The following is an 18,688-nucleotide window of genomic DNA, read 5'->3' on the forward strand; positions in this document are numbered from 1 at the left end:
GGCAATCCATCTACGTCCTGAGGACCTCGCTGCCACCGTCCAAGCGTGCTTGGCCCCGGCAGATGAACCTCAGGATTAAAGGGTGGGCTCAGTTCCACGCACACTGTGTCTCACCTAAAAAATCCAATGCGCAGGCTGGAAGGTGGAAAGACCTTCCCCGGTTCTTCGTTCGCGAAGAGACTGGCCATTCATTCACTGCAGAGACCAAGTGAAATATGCTGCTAGAATTTCTTCCCAGACAGCGGGAATGACAGATGTGAAATCTGCAGTTTAGAATCTGCATTATGCAGAATCTTTAAATTAACAATTAAAAAGTTTTGAGGTGGAAGTTCAGGGCTAGACAAAATACCCACACCCACAGGTGATGCAGCAAAGTCTTTTCTGTAATATTTTCCCCTCCCTAGTAATATGTGAACATTTTCTTATAGTTCATATGTGATATAACTTACTGTGTCTTTATACCTTAGTGATGAAACTTTATGTCATTGTCATTAGTAGAATCAGAACTAGATGCAGGCAGAGCACTTCTAAAACCCCATCCAAAATGTGTAGACTCTCTGAGACTTTTCACAATATTGAAAACAAGGATTATTAAACTACACTTGATCTGTCGATAAGATGCAAACAGCAAGGAGTCAATATTACTAGCTGTTTAGAAATGCATAACTAAAAGTACTAGCAATGTATTAATTAAAGAAATAATAACTGTCCTTTGGCAGGTATGTATTTTGCTTGAAATCTGCAGTTGTGCATCACTGAGAAGATAGGCAGTGTGGAAATAATGTACATAGTTTATCTGAGTTTTAGGAATGGATTTGATGCAATTCCATTTAATAAATTAATTTTGAAGTCAAAAAACATAATACAGCACCAGATACAAAGGGACAGAGGGGAAGAGTTCATGTTAGATAGGTTAATTCCATTGGCTCCTAAGTAGCTCATATACTTTGGTGCACAGAAAATTAGGGGAATGAGATTAGAGCCTGAAAATAATCACACAAAGGGCAATTAAAAGTGGAAATATGTTAGGGTGAAAAAAATAAAAACAAAAATAATTTCAGGCAGAAGTAAATACATTGATTTTATCTCATGTACATTATTTTCACCAATGAACTCAAGCAAAATAACTTCTGAGAGGAAGCATCCTGAGACCAGACTCAGACTTATGTTTTAGTTTTGTACAGTGTAAGATTATTTCTGTGTCTACATGGGTGTACTTTGGAAAACTGCCTATTGAGGTTAGTTGTTTGATTAATCCACTTTGTTACTTGATATTTCTGCAAGTGTAGAGTTTCAGCATAGATGTCATGCAACAAGGCTGTGCTGCTCTAGACACTATGAGACTGGCAACAAAGCCACTACCATCATAGCTGGCACGTATATATTTAGTTGGAAATGTATAGAAATCTATGTACACATACAGGTGTTTACATTTGTCCAGTGAATACTCTCCTTTTAAAAGACACAAGCTTTCATCATCAGGACAGACATTCCAGTGCAGATCTGAACAACAATGGGAAATCCCTCATAGAAAGGAGGAGATAACAATTTCAAAAATGGTTGCACTGTGTGGTCTTCAGGTGAACAGGTTGTTGGAAAAACCTCGCTGGAAGTATCTTTGCAGATGTCTTAGTGACATAAAAAGGTGATTTATATCTGTTACCATAGTACACATTTCCTGAATTTGACAGGTGCCTGGTACTCTGATCTCCTTCTGAGACTCTTCCAGTCACATAGGCCATCTGTACACGATATAGAGAGCAAACAAACAGATACTAAAGATTTCTTTTAGCTTGCTGAGAACTAGCTGCACCAGTGTGTCACCATTTTCTCTTTTTTGAAGTCCACAGTTCTTGACTGACTGGAGTAGCATGATATGGGGGATTGACCCTGTCTAGATGCCAGGTGCCCACCAAAGCCACTCTTTATCACTACCGTCCTGAATTGAGACAAAGACAGGGAGAGATCACTCATCACTTACTGTCATGGGCAAAACAATTGGGCACATTAACTGAATTTATTACCAATCAAAATCAGAGTAGCATAATGAGAAGTAAAAAAAAGCCCCTTTCGCAACCTCTGCCTCCTCCCCGCTAGCATTGCACAGAGTTGGGGAATTAGGGTTATAATCAGTTCATCACACGTTGTTTCTGCCACAGCTTCCACCTCAGGGAGAGAAATCCTTCCCCTGCTCTAGCCTGGGGTCCCTTTCCATGGGAGACAGTTCTCCATGAAATTCTCCAGTGTGGGTCTTTCCCATAGGCTACAGCTCTTCACAAACTCTCCAGCGTGGGTCCCTTTCATGGGCTGCAGTCCTTGAGGCATGGGCTTCTCCAGTGTGGATCTTCCACAGGGTCACAAGTCCTACCAGCAAACTTGTTCTACTGTGGGCTCCTCTCTTCACGGGGCCACAGATCCTGCCAGGAGGCTGCTCCAGTGTGGGCTTCCCACAGGGTCACAGGCTTCTTTAAGCATCCACTTGCTCCAGTGTGGTGTCCTCCATGGGCTGCAGGTGGATCTCTGCTCCACTATGGACCTCCAGGGGTTCAGGAGCACAGCTGCCTCACCATGGTCTGCACCACGGGCTGCAGAGGAAGCTGTACAGCGCCTGGAGCACCTCCTCCCTCTCCTTCTGTACTGAACTTGGTTTCTGCAGGGTTGTTCCTCTCACATATTCTCACTCCGCTCTTCTCTGGCCACACTTTCTTCTGCCCAATAACTTAATAACTTGGTTTTTTCTTCTTAAGTTTGTCATCCCAGGGTCATTACTACCATTGCTGATTGGCTCAGCATTGGCTAGCAGCAGGTCCATCTTGGAGCCAGCTGGCATTGGCTATGTTGGACCTGGGGGAAGCTTCTGGAAGCTTCTTACAGAAGCCATCCCTGTAGCCACCCTGCTACCAGAACCTTGCTGTGCAAACTCAGTCCACGTGGTTAAAAGAGTAGGTTCATATTTGCCTTACTTGTTCCTTCTGAGACTACAGTTAACAGTGCGCTTTCCACTGATCTCCTGCTCTTGTCTCTTCAGTCACAATAATCAGACCATATTTATGTAAGTGAATAAAACAGACCGTAGTCCACTCATTAAATGCTGAGTTCAATTGTTGCATGACTTGGGTGCATACAGCTAAGCTTTTACCTTCCAAAATAGGGTTACCACATTCAAACTTGGGAATGGTCCCTAACTGGCACCTCTTCACTGTGTCTGGACATTGCTGGAAAAGTTCTAATCACTCAACTAACGATCATGCCAAGGCCTCACTAACAGTACAGCAGCATGAACAATTACATGCCACTGCTTGATCTGGTTTTCTGTCCCTAATTAGTTTACATTAGAATGGATATAACCAAAGAGGCAAAGAATCCATTGTATTTACTTTCTCATTCTGTGGAGTATTAGTCAGCCTTCCCTGTCATGGAAAGATGGGGAATGAGGTAAATGTATGAAATAGCTGGACGAGGAGATAAGAAATAAAAGTACAAACACCCTAATGAAAAGCTTTACATTTCAGATGAAGTCTGGCACTCATGCACATAGATGTCTTTGTCTTTCCAGATTCCTTGGCACTGAACTCATTGAGGGGATAGAGAGAGAGACAGGGAGAAGAAATTTAAACAGTACCATATTTAGCACTTTTCTCATCCTCTAGAACGATAGTGATGTGCGCCTCTGTCCCTTCTGCTAGTCAGGTCAGATTATTATCAAAGCACCAACAGGCTTCCTTTGATAATCAAACACAACTATAAAAAAGTAATTAAACTTACAATGGAGATCAAACACATCCAAAAAGATATAATTTTCTCCGTGTACATCATGCAGCCATGAGCATCTGTCCCATCCAAAGCATCTGTACTATCTCATCCACACCAGCCTTTCCTGACATAATTTGTCTCTGCCCACAACCTAACAATAGTTCCTTTTGAGTAGCTCCTTCATTCCTTCCTCCCTGCAGTTCTTACTGTGTCATAATAAAGATACCATTAAAATTCATCAAGGATCAATCTGAGTTTTGAGTAAAAGCAGTAGGATTCATCCCATCAGTTTAATTGATAACCAATCAAGAGAAATAGTCACTTTTAGGGAATAATTCAGCCAATCTACTTTAGATACCTATTTTAGGATGAAAAATCATATCCCAGGATGCATGTTTTTGTCCACTGCCTGTAAACAAGAGTCTAGATGTCTAATTCATATGGAGACATGTTCTGTATGGACATTCGAGACTGAGTCAGAGATCTGAACTGAAATGAAACCAGTAAAAAGAGATGATGTATCCCTATACTGAAAGTTTCCAACCTGTCTTTCTCAGAGATTTGTGTGTGGGAAGGAAAACATTACTTTAGAAATTAACATGTGTTCTTCAGGCTGCATCCTTTGTAAAGCAGTGATCATGGATGGGGTATAGGCATAGGTCACTGTTGCCTGAGCAGTCTTAGGATTATCCCCATGAGAAGCTGTGTACCAAGAGCTCTCTGAGTGAGTGCTCTGCCATCAGTGCAGCTGGTCCTCTGCTCTCCTGCTGTCTGCCTGCTAGATCTCAGTATCTGGAGAACAGGTTTGGCTTCCTCATTCCCTGCTGCCCTGCTGAGCTGTGGAAACCTGAGAGAAAGCAAGAAACTGCCAATCTCCACTGAATCATTATAAGGCTATGAGACAGAATATCTCCCCTCCCTCATGTGGATTTCCTGGGGAGAAGAAGTAGGATGAAATGAATACCAGTCATCAGCTAAAGCCATCTCATTATCTGCCCAGACAGAAGTCAGGTTAAAACAATTAAGAGCTGCCTGAACCTGATTCTCAAAGAAGTATGGACCAGATAGGAGTGACTGGCTAAATTGTGTTGTCCCAGCATATCCAATTCTATTCACAGATAATCCCAGCAAGTTCCTTCTTGAACTTAAACACACACCTTCATACCAAATATTGCAGATAACTGCAAACCAAACAAGCAGGCTTCACACCAATCAGAGACCTTTTCTACTTAAAGGGATGCCTGTAGAAAAGTATTTTCTGCTTTCTCTGTGGCGGAGAAAAAAACGTAATCTTCAGCAAATTCATTGCTTTTGACTTTCTTGAAATGTTTAGCTGTGAGGATGAAAAGACTGGAGATGGTAACCAGAAGTCTGCAGGAGGTGATTATTCCCATTTATGCATCACTTACACTTCTGCATGTGGAGCAGTAGATCCAGTTTTGGGCTCATCAGCACAAGAAAATCTTGAAATACTGGAGTCCAGTGGTGAAAAACCAAAATGATTAAAGACCTGGAACACATGATGTACAGAAACACTGAGAAAAAAAGACTTGAGGAAGATAAGGGGAGAACTTATGCACTACTTACTTATATGGAGAGTGGAGAGAAAATGTAAGTGTGCAGCGTAGGATGCAAGAGATACAAGTTGTAATAAAAGAAATTCAATTCAGAAATCAGAATGAATTTTTCACCATGGGAGTGGTCAAACACTAGAATAGATTTCCCAGAGATGCTGTGGTATCTCCATCCTAGAAGACATTCAGAGCTGGACTGACAGAACAGGACCCTGATAATCTACTCTGAACTGGCACTTCCTTTGAGCAAAGGTTGCCAGATAGCCTCCAAGGGCCCTTCCTGCTGCAGCTTTTGCATGATTCCATGGCAGTGTGGATGGAATGTGACAATCTCTTAAGATGAAAGAAAGGCAAGCTGCACCTTGTGGTGAAATGACAAAATCTTAAACATATTGGCTTGAATCAGAACGTACATAATTTTTAAGCAGTTGTTGCAGTCTGACACTTGAAGCAAAATTACTTCAGTCATGGTCTTATCAGAGGAGCTGTCAGATATCCTCAGATCCTTTTCCAAAACTATACTGATAACAGGTAGCTCATAGGGATTTGGAGTGGGAAAACATGGGTGAATAATAGATGACCTAAATTTTAAAAGTACGCTGCATCCCCATTCATGTGGATTACCTGATGCTCTCTCCCTTTATGGTAATAGGAATAGCCCAAGTAAGAACGTCCGTATTCTACCAATACTTTATGTGAATATTTTTAGAATAGGATGCTATTCATGCATGTTAGACATAAGCAGAGGCTTAATAATAGGTCATAAAGATGGCATAAGCAAAAAAAAAAAAAAAAAAGTATTTCAGGACACTGATTATGTAAAACACCTCTGCCTTTAGATGAGAATAGACTGATTTGTACAGAAAACTAAATCTTCAAAATGTTTTTATGCCAAAAGAATTTATTAATATTCTGTCTAAAATATATTTTCATAGCAAAAATCATGAAAAAAATTGAATGCTTTTATATGTCAATAATCACTTCACAACAGGAAAGGAATTCAGATTTATAAAGATCCCATTTGGTCCATAGGAGAAAGTAGAAAAAAAAAAGAAAAAAAAAAAAAAAAAAAAAAAGTAATACTTAGTTTTCCAGCGAGCAAAACAAGATAAAATGTGGAACCTATAGAAAATTAAAAGATCAAAATATAACAGAAGAAAAGAGAAAGAAAACACATGGTAAGCCAGCAAATTATGTATATTTTAAAGTCTAAAAGGGCTTGCTGCACTGTGGTCCTCACTGTTAGTTTATAATACTGACTCCTACTGTGATGTTCTGTGTTCTTTAGCTCAGAACTTCCTTGCCATGATTAATGACTTCTACTCTTCATTTATTTTACTTTGAGCATTGGTTATTAGTTGAATACTATCATTATAGTAAGAGAGTCTAAACAGTAAATCCCGTTATTATAACAGTTGTAAGTAGCTGTAGCAGGCTGAGGGGGGCAAGTGGAAAAAAATGAGATATGATGGAATAGTTAGAGTGAATCAAGTAACTAAGTGAACAGTTGTCTTTTTCTTTTGACTTTCATTAGTTATATAAAGTCCATAAAGGAACCAAGTACTATAAAAACAAGTTACTTTACCTATAGAGTAAAAGAACTTCAGGGACTTTTGCAGAGATGAAGAGAAGATTCTTCGTGCCCAGGTCAACTTCAGTGTTCAGTGTGTCCCTGAAATAGGCATAAAGGCTTGGGCTCTGATCCAGACCGTGTGTCAGCAGGACTGTTTAGACTTTTAGGAGACCTTGCTTAGGTCCTTGGAGGGTTACACAAGTGCTCTATTTCTTCTGGGTGAAGAAGTTGAGAGCTCACTGAGTTTTCCATCCCTTGAGTTTCCTTACTCATGAGATTTTCCCAGAGGAGAAGGCAATGTACGTACAACCTCCCACCCCATGTGATGCTGTGACTTTCTGAGATTTGGGATTCATCTGTGTCAGTGTTGTAATGCTAAATATTTCTCACAGGCCAGTTATCATAGATTGTAATGTGGAGATGTGTGCCTGCACCTCACATTACAGCTCAAAGGGAGGAAAATGGTGCTGCAGTAGTATCCTATGCTGAGCAGTGGCAAGAGCAGTGAGGTGTTTTAAAGCAGGCAACACTGCCTGGATAATGAAACCATCCATCTGGGCAGCCTGTGTGACCACATATAGGTTCAGCTTCTTAGCCATCGTGTTTTCCTGTGCTTGGGAGAAAGTGAGTAATTTGATACATGAACCAAAGATCTGAAAAGCCCTGTTTCTGAAATCTTTGTCCTTTGGTAGGAATGTAGCTGCTATTACTGAAGCATCATTGCCTCTCTCTGCAGAATCTCTCAGTCTAAATGCTGTATATTTTCCTTTTCCAAAGGGAGGTGCTATTTTGCATGACTCCCTGCACTAAAAACAGCAAGTCATTTCTTCTGCCAAAAAGTGGGTTAAATATGGGTATGATAGGAACAAAAGGAGGAAACAATCAAGGATGTAGAGGCTATAGTCCTTATTCTCCAGTGACTTTTGGTATGACATGGAAAGAGTCACTCAACTCCGTGTTTCAATTTCCCATTTGTAAAATGGGGTTAAAATACCTACCTCACAGGGGTGTTGTGAGGCTTTTTAAAATAATGTTTGTAAAGTGCTTTGAGATCCTTGGATGAAAGGTGCAAAAAGAAACCAAATTATTCACTTTTTTTAGTGCAACGAGTGCACTTCTGTTGAGATGGCTAGAGGCTTCCACTCTTTGTAGTTATTCTACACTATTCTTCACTATAATTTCCTCCTGTCATTTGTTATATCCACTGGGAGTTAAAAAGAACAAATTTTGCAATGAAGAGTACCTAAATTGTCATGGTACTGTGTGGATGAGAGGTAAAATAATCTGATATTCTTTTTTAACTGTGTTGTGAATTCTGTGTCCATGCAACCCTAAAGCTAACAGAAAAAGGGTGTATCAGCTTTGAGCATTCTTCACCTAAACTGGCTAACTTGTGTCTTTGTGAGACAACTCAGCATCTTCACCAAATGAAAAACTTCAGTTTGTGTCACTGGTTCCGAAATTTATGCAAGGGGTGGAGTAAGTGTTCTAGTTCTGTGTGTTTTACAGTCATTTAACAGACAGCCATTAAACAGCACAGTGTAAAGGTAGTTACAAATTAAAGGTTAAATCTTAGGAATCACAGAAATGTGAAATGAAAGAGAGATTAGATTTTACAGAACTAAATCAAAGAAAAGGCATATAGGCTCACATAGAGCTGCTGATCTAACATACTTTTCAGGAGTCCCTTAATTAATACACAAACAGGTTTTGATTATTTAAAGTTTCATTTTAGTAAACAGGTGATACAGCTGCCTCACCAGAGCAAGCTCAAAATCCAACCGTTATTGAGATGACATGGCGTGCATAAATATGCTTTTCATGAAAATTAACTGTTGTATGGAGATAAGAAACATGAGCAAAATAGTTGTTAAAGAAAGGAGATGCAAGAAAAGGCCAAAAATTAAAAGAGGAGAAATGAAACTCAGTTTAAATATTTTGTTTTCCCACCTCTCTCATCTGGGATTAACACTTTCTTCTCCTCCACCACATACTGAAAAGGATAGAACCAAACATTGGAATAAAAAATACTATAGTTACAGCTTTCACCGAGCTTCCCTACTCAAAAGGAATTTAGATGTCTTCTCTCATGTAGTACATGACTCATATTTTGACTTTTCACTTGTGGAGGCAAAGTATAACATATTCCTCCCATTGGTGATAATTTACGTGACTCTTATTCATGTAAAAACATAAACCATCTTTAAAAAAAAAAAAAAGCCCTGAAAACTTTGCACAATTCAAAAGTTGGCCTAGAAAAGTCACTACATACCTGAGCAGTTCTCAGGATGACTTGAGAAAATAAGGGCTTTTTCTACTCTGTATTTCAGCATTGTTTTAGAGCTAGATTTGGACTGATTTATCAGTGATTGTAGATACCTCATCCTAAAGTTGAAGGCACTGGCAATTTTGGAGCTATAGTTTGCTGCTTCTTTGACTACTTTGGTGTTTCTTTGCTACTTCTGACTGCCCATCAGGTGTAGTTACAAGAAGTACCCCACAAAAGTAGCAGTTTCTACTGAACAATCTTCCTGGCGTCAGGTTTTATCCTATTATTTAAACTAATGTGGGATTTGTTTGTACATTTCACTTTAGAAATTATTATTAGTGTATTAAAACTCTTACTTTTCAAATAGCACAAATTAATTATCCAATAATCCTTCATTGCTACCTTCTATGCAGTTATTCAAAATGGACTTTTTTCAAATAGGAAGTGTAAGTGGTAATCCTTACTTTTCCACTGAAAATCTGATACTCTGTAATACTTAATTTTTGTGGCACTGAAACATAAATGTGAGTTATTATGATCTTGGGAAAAACAGAAAAGAAAATAAGACCACCTTTTATGTTAAATAGATAACCCACTATTGACTTGTAATATCTTGTAATGTAAAAATGCCCTACAGTCTTCCCTGTGAATTATCTTTCCTCTGTATTAAAGTAGATAATAGATATGGTATAATATTTTACCATTAGAGTATTTTTTTTTCTCTAGATGTAGCCTAGTCATCAACCAGTTCTGCTGCTTAACTACAGCCTACTATCATCCCAGGATCCCTAACCACTGTGTAGAAGGAATACTATCTTGTGGCTGAAATATTAATTATTGTGCTGTTGAGCTTTGTATTTAAAACTCTGATTTATCATCTTGTCCACTGGCTTAAAATTATTTTTATCAAACATTATTTCCTATTATCAAAATGTTAGTGTTCAAGCCAACCAGTACCTGAAATTTCCCACACTGGGAAAGAGTTACACTTTAGAAAATGCTACGTTTAGGTGTACCAGTGTTGAAAATACATCTAAGCTGAAAAGATTCTATCAGAAGTTGATGGACTAGCTCCTGAGCAGGTGTTAATTGTCCCAGCTCTGATGATTTCTTTCAGTTTGCACCAGCTGAAAAACTGGCCTAGCATGTCACTGTAATGATAGATTTAGGATCTTTCTTTTCCAGTTGTGATGCAAAATGTTAAAATATTACTTGGGTAGCCAATTATCAAAGTATAACTTATGAGACGTTCATTAGTAAGTAACAATGCATGTATATTTGTTTTAAGAATGGGTCTAAGAATGACATAACTTCTGAGTGAACATAAGATACAAGAAAATGCTCTCTGGATGATATTCATCTGACCAAATCTGAATGTCTTTAAGATAGGCATCTAGTCTGAGTCCCTTTGTTGTCAATGAAGAGAAGCAGGCACTTTTAGTGGTTATTCGTTTTATTCTCAATAAGATAATCTTAACCAGATCGGGTGGGCCCTGTCCTTAAAGTGTCTGCTTCTCTTACTGACTAAGGATGGCAACGTGGAATAGCTTACTCAGATATAGATGCCTGTCTTGCTCATGTCTAAAGTTAGATGAGATGAATCTCACCCTCTGGGCCTCATGTTGGCTCCATCTTACTGAGCTGTCCCTCTGTTATTCAACAGTTACTAACACAAAGCTGAGCAACATGTGGTAACTCTGCATCCTTTTTTTACAGTACATAGGATCGTAGATAACAGCCCTATCATACATATATTATAGCCATATAATTTGGACTAGCATATTTATTTCAAATTATATTGTGCATATAATTGCTTCTGTCTTCCTTTCATGTAACAGCTCTTTTAAAATTCTTACTTCTTCACAGTTGAACTGAAAGATTTTGATTTCTACTGATGGATCCACCAAGTAAAATGCCATTTTAATATTTGTGTGTAGTTATTGGTCATCTAGTGTTAATGGTGTGTATGGTGCTAAAAAAGGTACATTTTCCTGCTTGGTGTTTACTCTTTCTCTTTTGGTGAATGGTGTTCATCAGTAAGAGAATAAATCCAGTAGTACTCACTCCTTTGCCATCTACCATATTTACAGGAAATACAGGAGTGAGAAAAGTTGGAAACATAGACGATTATGTCATATGAATAATGTCATTGTAATAAGCCCCATAAAACTGTGAATATAGAAGCAAAGGAGAAACATAAGTATTTATGGCATAATTTTTAGCAGTAGTATAATTAACATTTTCATTGCCTGTTTCTTATCAGTCCTGTGAAAGAAATTCATGTGAATAGCAAATAAACAAAAATAGCATTATATGGACTATAGAGAAATTCAGTTCACATGGGCCAGGCATAGTGTTATATAGAATTGCTGTTTGATTAACAATATTTGACATGCAGTTTGTTTTCTGTCCGTGCGATTGCAACAACAGTTCCAATTGTAGCCACTTTTTTCTTTTCTTTTCCTTTTTCTTTCTTTCTTTGTTTCTTTCTTTGTTTCTATTTTTTATGCAGAAGACCATCAAATGAATTGTCACAATACTCGAATAATGCAAGACACAGAAAAAGACGATAACAATAATGATGAGTATGATAATTACGATGAACTGGTGGCCAAGTCTTTGTTAAATCTTGGCAAAATTGCAGAGGATGCAGCATACAGAGCCAGGACAGAATCAGAAATGAACAGCAATACATCTAATAGTCTGGAAGATGATAGTGACAAAAATGAAAATATCGGTCGGAAAAGTGAGCTGAGTTTAGATTTAGACAGTGATGTTGTTAGGGAAACAGTGGACTCCCTTAAATTGTTAGCACAAGGACATGGTGTAGTGCTCTCAGAAAACATTAATGACAGAAATTATGCAGACAATACTTCACAACAAGATAATAGGAATATGAACTTTGTAATGCTAGGGAAGCCTGTGAACAATGGACTTACAGAAAAAATAGTGGAGGAGAGTGATGAAGAGGTGTGTCTCAGCAGTTTGGAGTGCTTAAGGAACCAGTGTTTTGATCTGGCTAGGAAACTGAGTGAGACAAACCCACAGGAAAGAAATCAACAGCAAAACATGAACACTCGTCAGCATGTCAGGCAAGAAGATGACTTCCAAGGAAGAACACCAGACCGGAATTACTCTGATATGATGAACCTAATGAGGCTTGAAGAACAGTTGAGCCCCAGATCTAGGACTTTTTCTAGCTGTGCCAAGGAGGATGGTTGTCATGAAAGAGACGATGATACCACCTCTATTACTTCAGATAGGTCTGAAGAAGTGTTTGATATGACAAAAGGTAACTTAACCCTGCTTGAGAAAGCAATTGCTTTGGAAACTGAGAGAGCAAAAGCCATGAGAGAAAAAATGGCAGTGGAAGCTGGAAGGAGGGATAATATGAGATCATTTGAGGAACAGTCTCCAAGACACCTTTCTGGAGATGACAGGAAGCCTAAACCCAGTGACGGCCATGTCAAAAAGCCATATTATGGTAAAGGTAATATTTCTATATACCGTATGTTTTGTCATGGGAAAGTGTAAACTAACGTGTGTTAAGTTTGTGCATAGATTTCTGAAATGAAATTATTTATTCTACATAATGGGAACTTTATTGAAATTGTCGTATGACATGTTTGTAAAATAACATCATGCTATGATTATAAAATGAAAGTATTCATTCTGCAGTATTAGAAATATGTACAGTATATCAGTGGCTAAATTAAAAAAGTAACTTCTCAGGGAAACAAACCAGATAAGAGATCATGTTGAAAGAGGCAAAGATTTTTCTAAAGTTTTTAATATATTTTATAGTAATAATTAAAAAACAAGGGAATTGTGTTGCAAACTATATTGGAGAGGGGGGTTTTGTAACAGGTAGTCAATCAGCTATGAAATGCATATATTACAGATTGGATTGGGTAGGTGGCATCATGACTTATAAAATTATCATCAAATGACAGTTATTGATGAAGCCTCTCCCATCTAAAATGTAGAATTCCCTGATAGAAATTGAACAGTATCAAAATGACCGATAACATAAGATAGGGGCAGTGACTGCACATTAATTATCTTAAGATAGTAAGGTAATGGAAACCATTTGCTATGCAAGGCATGGTGTGGCCTGGGCTGAGATCAATAGTAATTTCTTTCTTATGTGCATTCCACTTCACTGGTTTCATTCCATTGTGGAAACAGTTAAGGTGCTGCCTTGACCATAATTCAATACAAAAGGAAAAAAAAAAAAAAAAAGAAAAAAGAACAGACTAAAGGTTACCTTTAGAATGCATTTTAATTTGCAGGATTATCATAGTGATGGTGTATTTATATTATGACACCCCTCTTTAACGTGTCTACATCTATACACATAGGGCTGTGTTGTATGAAGTGTTCAATACCTCCTGAGATTCATTGAACACCCCTGATTCCCATTGACTTTAGTGGAAGTTAAGGGCATGGTATTTCTTGGGAGATGCCAAGCAGGGACTGGGTTCATCTTATATTTGTTGTAAAAATATTTGATTTCTTTTCTACAATTGAGATGGTGGGCATTTTTCTCCTTTTTATAAATCCCTGTTTTTGAAAAGGTGATCTGCTTGTGACATTCATGTAGGCAGACAACATCTTGGTCCAAAAGGTTTTGATAATTTTTTACAAACCTTAAAGAACAGTAATGATCAGTCATTTAGAAAAGCATGTAAATTTCTGATGTCAGACTCTGCTGCAATATATTTCAGTGAATTTTTTTTGTTCTAACCACAAATATATGAACCAGTGTATGCTATAGTAACTTCGGTTATTCGGGGAAGGCAACTTTATTTAGTTAGTGTATTACTGGATAGCCATATGGATGTTGTGCTAAATGTTCTTCACATATGACCTTTTTTAGATGTATTTCCCTTTGAGTATATGTTTCTAATAAAACCACAGAAAACGTGGCAAACCAAAATTAATTTTTGAAGACCCTTTTAGCTCTGGTATTGTCTAGTCCTTCCAGTCTATATATGCCTGGGAAAACAAGTATGCATATGGGCCTGCTGTCTCCAAAAAGTCTATATACTTTCTGACATTAAAAAAATGTATGGACTTCCTATTTTAGTAAATTCTAGAGCTTCTTGAACCATCTTACTCCTTGGGAACTATGGGCTGAATTGATAACAGGTCCAAACCTCAACCAGGGACTAAATACTGCAGGAGTTTGGACAAAGAAACTTTATGAAGTGGATCATTCTTCACCTTTTTAATAAAGGAAGAACGAAAAAAACATCCCCTTTAAAAAAGCATGGAAAAATTCTGGTAGTTATTGAGAGAGGAAGCTTTAGTAAGACAGTTGCTTTGTTCTCCACTCACATGTTATTTTCCAAATACTCCTGGAAGAGATACCTACAGAGATGTATGATATGGTTAAGTGGAAACTTTTTGGGTACACAGCTTTGCAGTGAGAACTACCTCTTGGCTTCAGGAGTTCTGCTTTCAAAGATCACTGAAACAACTGTTAAGGGACCACTAACCATTTCCCCCCTGCCATTTAAAGCTTTCTAAACAGGCTTTCTTCTGAAATTTATGAATTTTAAAACCTTTAAAAGTCCTCTGGCAACCTTCACTCAGGGAATACTTCCATTGTGGCAAGGAGTGAGGAAAGGTTACAGAGTTAAATAACTGCAATATTTCTCCCAAATAGCAGAAGAGGATTTACAAAACAGTATCCAGTGTTTTGTATAAAGTTGTGAAAAATTTACTCAAATGTCTTCCATTAAAAGCAATGGGAAATTGTGCAAGTGCAATTTTATGCAAGTTTTGAAATCATTAAGAGTAGTATACAGCATCTTTTCTGACTCATTAGACCATAAAGGCTCATAAGGATCTGACATATGCTGTAACGTTATAGCATGGACTTGAATACAGAGGAGCATTTGCTTGACACTGTAGGATGTAAGTGTCCAGATCCTCAGCTGCTCTAAATTCCAATACTTTCATTGGTTCTGACAATGTGGAGTAGCTAAAGTTTCTCTAGTTTAAAGTTTCTAAAAAGCCGTTATGGTCTACTAATCATCTACATTTTTGCAGTCCTTGAATATTGTTATATTTACATAATTTATATTTCATTTACATTACCTGTTCACTTATCTAATACTTTTACGCATCCCAAAGTACTTGACTTGATGAGTTGCTTAGAGTTGTGTATGTATGTAGCTGTGGGCTTGCTGTTCTAGTGGTCTCAGCACAGGCCTATCTGGCAGGAATTCAAATCCCTTCTCTGACATTTGCTCCTTCTGTGGCCTTGGGTATAACTTCTCAATATGTTTGCTTCAGTTTCCTGAGATATAAGATAATGGTGTTTCCAGAAGTGTTGTGATAATTGTATAGCACATTGGAGATAGATTTGTATCTGCATGTGTCATCAAAAAGCATGAAACAAATAAGTGTGTTCTACAGTCAACATGCTAGTGAAGTAAAATAAAACCTTAATAATTAGAGATTCCCTTTGCAAAAGACAAGGTTTAAGTATCACATTAAAATTTAAGAATGGATTTAAGACATGAAGGATCATTTCAATGAGCTAAAGAATTTCCCTAAAATGAAGGTGTTTTTGAAGAACTTGAAAAATAAAAGTATATGCAAAAGCTACCAGAGGGAAATCAGGGAAAGATAAGTCCACAACAGAATGTGAACTCTGGATTGTATTGATTCATGCTGAAAAGAATAGGTTGTATGTGACATTCTGCAAGTACTGAAATTCCCACTGATGATACTGAGGGTTCTGCTTGTTGAAGCTGGGATGGAATTTAACGTAAGAAAGGCTTACTGGATAACAATTAGCAAAATCTTATTTTTTGAAGATGAAAGCATAAATACTGAAGCAGACAAGAGCAACATAAAATAATTAAATGAGGACAGCTTACACTGGGTATTGAAAGGAAAGATGGACTAAAAAAATATATTGGTTGATCTTAAGCCAGAATAGTAGCAGTTTGAGGATCCTGAATTTTAATACTAATATGAAAATCAGCAATCATCTCCAGAATGTGGCACCTGTGGTCAAGATGATAACATATAATTTGTATCATGTGGTTGGCTGGAAGGGTAGGGATATTATTTTACAGTTGTTCTGTTAAAGGAAATATGCCAATGAAGTTATTTGAGAATGTTCTAGTTCAAGATTAGTCTCACCAGCATTCCACTACATTATGGGTAGAAAACTTCATTGTGTTGAAAAATGTCTAGTTAAACTTTTCATTGATTTATAGTCGGAAGATCCAACAACATTTTAATAGGTCATTAACCTTTTTAGCATATGAATAATCAGATGTTGTATTTGAATGTTTGTAATGGCCCGGATTTACAAAGCAAGTGATACATTCAGTAATTCTGACTACAATGTTTACTCCACCGTAATTTATTGAAGAAAAAGGAATTTTTACCTAATTTTACCACTTCATAAGGATATTAAAGAAAACGAGAATTGTTTCCTTGTGTAGCCTTGGAAAAGGGATTTATTTGTGCTGCATCGTGGAGTTGTTATGCTGAAGAGTTGGGTTTGCTATTCTCACGACATTGAACTGCTATGACAGTACATTTGCAGACCTTAATACATGAGACAAATAAGAATGTAAAGAAGGGAAACTCCAACTAAACAGTTTTCAAATGACCTTACACCCTTGAGCTAATGCTTGGCAGCAGAACATTGATTGACATGATATGGCTTTGCTATAAAAAGGTCATTTTTCAATCACTGTGAATGGATATTGCTGTGATCATAGGAGCCTGAAGTCTGAAAAGAAGATAACAGGTTAAAAGTGACAGAACTGTGATAAGAAGTTGAGGGCTTTTTTTTCTTCTAGTTTCATAATAACATTTACCAACGAGTAAATGACATGATTAAATGAACCTTCTTACAGAAATGTGAAAAGCCTCATTCACTTGACACATTTGTTGTAAATTATAGATCCCTCAAGAACAGAAAAGAAAGAGAGCAAATGTCCTACCCCTGGGTGTGATGGAACTGGCCATGTAACGGGGCTTTACCCCCATCACCGCAGTTTGTCAGGATGCCCACACAAAGATAGGGTCCCTCCAGAAAGTAAGTTCACATTCTTTCATGGAAAGTGGGGATAAAACTACAAAAACTTTTCTAGCATGCTTTTTAAACTTTTTATTTGAAAAATTAATTTCATTTTTCAGTATGGTTTGTCTCAACTTAGTCAACTGTTCTGTGTTATACTTTTTTCTTTATTCCATCATTTTCATTCTCTACTAACTTTACACTAAAAGAACAACTTTTAAAGCTGTATTCTTTGATTTTAAGAATCCTAGGTTATTTTTAAATAGATGTATTCAGTCAGCGGAGAAAAAGGTTTCCTGAAGATGTGCACTGCTTTTACTTCTGCGTGCTAATGTCACATCAATTGTCCTTATTGTCTTGTGCAGGAATAATTGTTCCTGAAAAACTTGCAACCCCTTTCCTTTGTTACTGTTGTGTCTGAAACGTAATTTATATTAAACTACTGCATATAAAAAATAGTAATTTGGCTGTTTACTTAGCTACAGAACTCAGGATTTTGAGCAAACATCTCCTGTAAGTCACATGGGTGGAGCTTCCTGCCATGGCAGAAAATTCTTTGCATAGGGGGTTCACTTGTGTGAGCTCAGGGACATTATCCTGAAGGCAGAGGGCTCTGTTTCTGGAAATCACCTCCTTGGCTGATGGAATCAGCAACTGTTGAAGCTAATTACTCTATGCTGGTTTACATCAGGCAAGTGTCTAGCTCAGTTCTCTTTCACACCAGTTTTAAAATGGAGTTATTCAGTTGAAACATACGGACCTAAAATTCTCACTGTCCATCAGCACTTACAGACTTCACCTAAATGAATTTTCAACATCCTAAAGGAAATGTTGTAAAGACAGTCAGGACTAAAATGGTCCCCAGTTTCCAAAACAAAGTAGATTTTGATGGACAGGAAACTAGGGGAAGATTAGGACTGCAAGAGTAGCAGACATAGCAAGTCCCCTCTTCCATGGTTCAGTGGCTTCTTCCAGAAGTAAAGGGATGAGGAAGTGCTTTAGGAAACTCTGCTGTGGTTTGGTTGGTCTCTGAATACAGTATAACAAATAGAGTAATTTATCTGCTTTCCAAGATCCCATAATTTTCTGAAACACAAATATTTTTTTGGTTGCTCAAAGTTCTATCAGTTTTACAAATGGTAAATAAAAAAATCTTTAGAAGACTTTGTAAATCAAAGAAGAATATAGCTTTAAACTGTTTGCATGCTCTTGTACCTACTAAAATGAAAAAGGTGAGCTCATCTTTTTTTTTCTGTGATGTTGGCCTTGTGAAGCATGTTTCAAGAACAGCTTTGAATGGTAGGAATTTCAGAGTAAAGCTTTTGAATCTATTACACATTTTAGCACACTAATGCTGGGGTGATGATGATGATGATGATGGTTATCTTTTAATGAGTATACATGGTTTAATTCTCAAGTCTCTGAACAGCTTTTATTCAGTTCTTAACTCAGTCAAGGTGTCTGCT

General features: G+C 37.5%; 1 protein-coding gene across 21 annotated transcripts in view; it reads left to right on the top strand.

Moving 5' to 3' along the window:
- Positions 1 to 18,688, top strand: part of MYT1L (myelin transcription factor 1 like) — a 301,410-nt gene that overhangs the window by 212,014 nt on the left and 70,708 nt on the right. For 13 of the 21 annotated variants that reach the window (XM_027896219.1, XM_027896220.1, XM_027896218.1 and 10 more), the window contains 2 exons: positions 11,682 to 12,659; positions 17,106 to 17,240. In XM_027896219.1, the coding sequence (XP_027752020.1) occupies positions 11,682 to 12,659; positions 17,106 to 17,240 (1,113 nt within the window). The remainder of the gene's footprint in view (positions 1 to 11,681; positions 12,660 to 17,105; positions 17,241 to 18,688) is intronic. The other 8 variants (XM_027896216.1, XM_027896223.1, XM_027896225.1 and 5 more) reach the window with 3 other exon arrangements.

The sequence above is a fragment of the Empidonax traillii genome, unplaced genomic scaffold, assembly GCF_003031625.1.
Source record: "Empidonax traillii isolate 1590-97213 ecotype Southwest subspecies unplaced genomic scaffold, ASM303162v1 scaffold488:size1064334, whole genome shotgun sequence".
In the NCBI taxonomy this organism is placed as follows: Eukaryota; Metazoa; Chordata; class Aves; order Passeriformes; family Tyrannidae; genus Empidonax; species Empidonax traillii.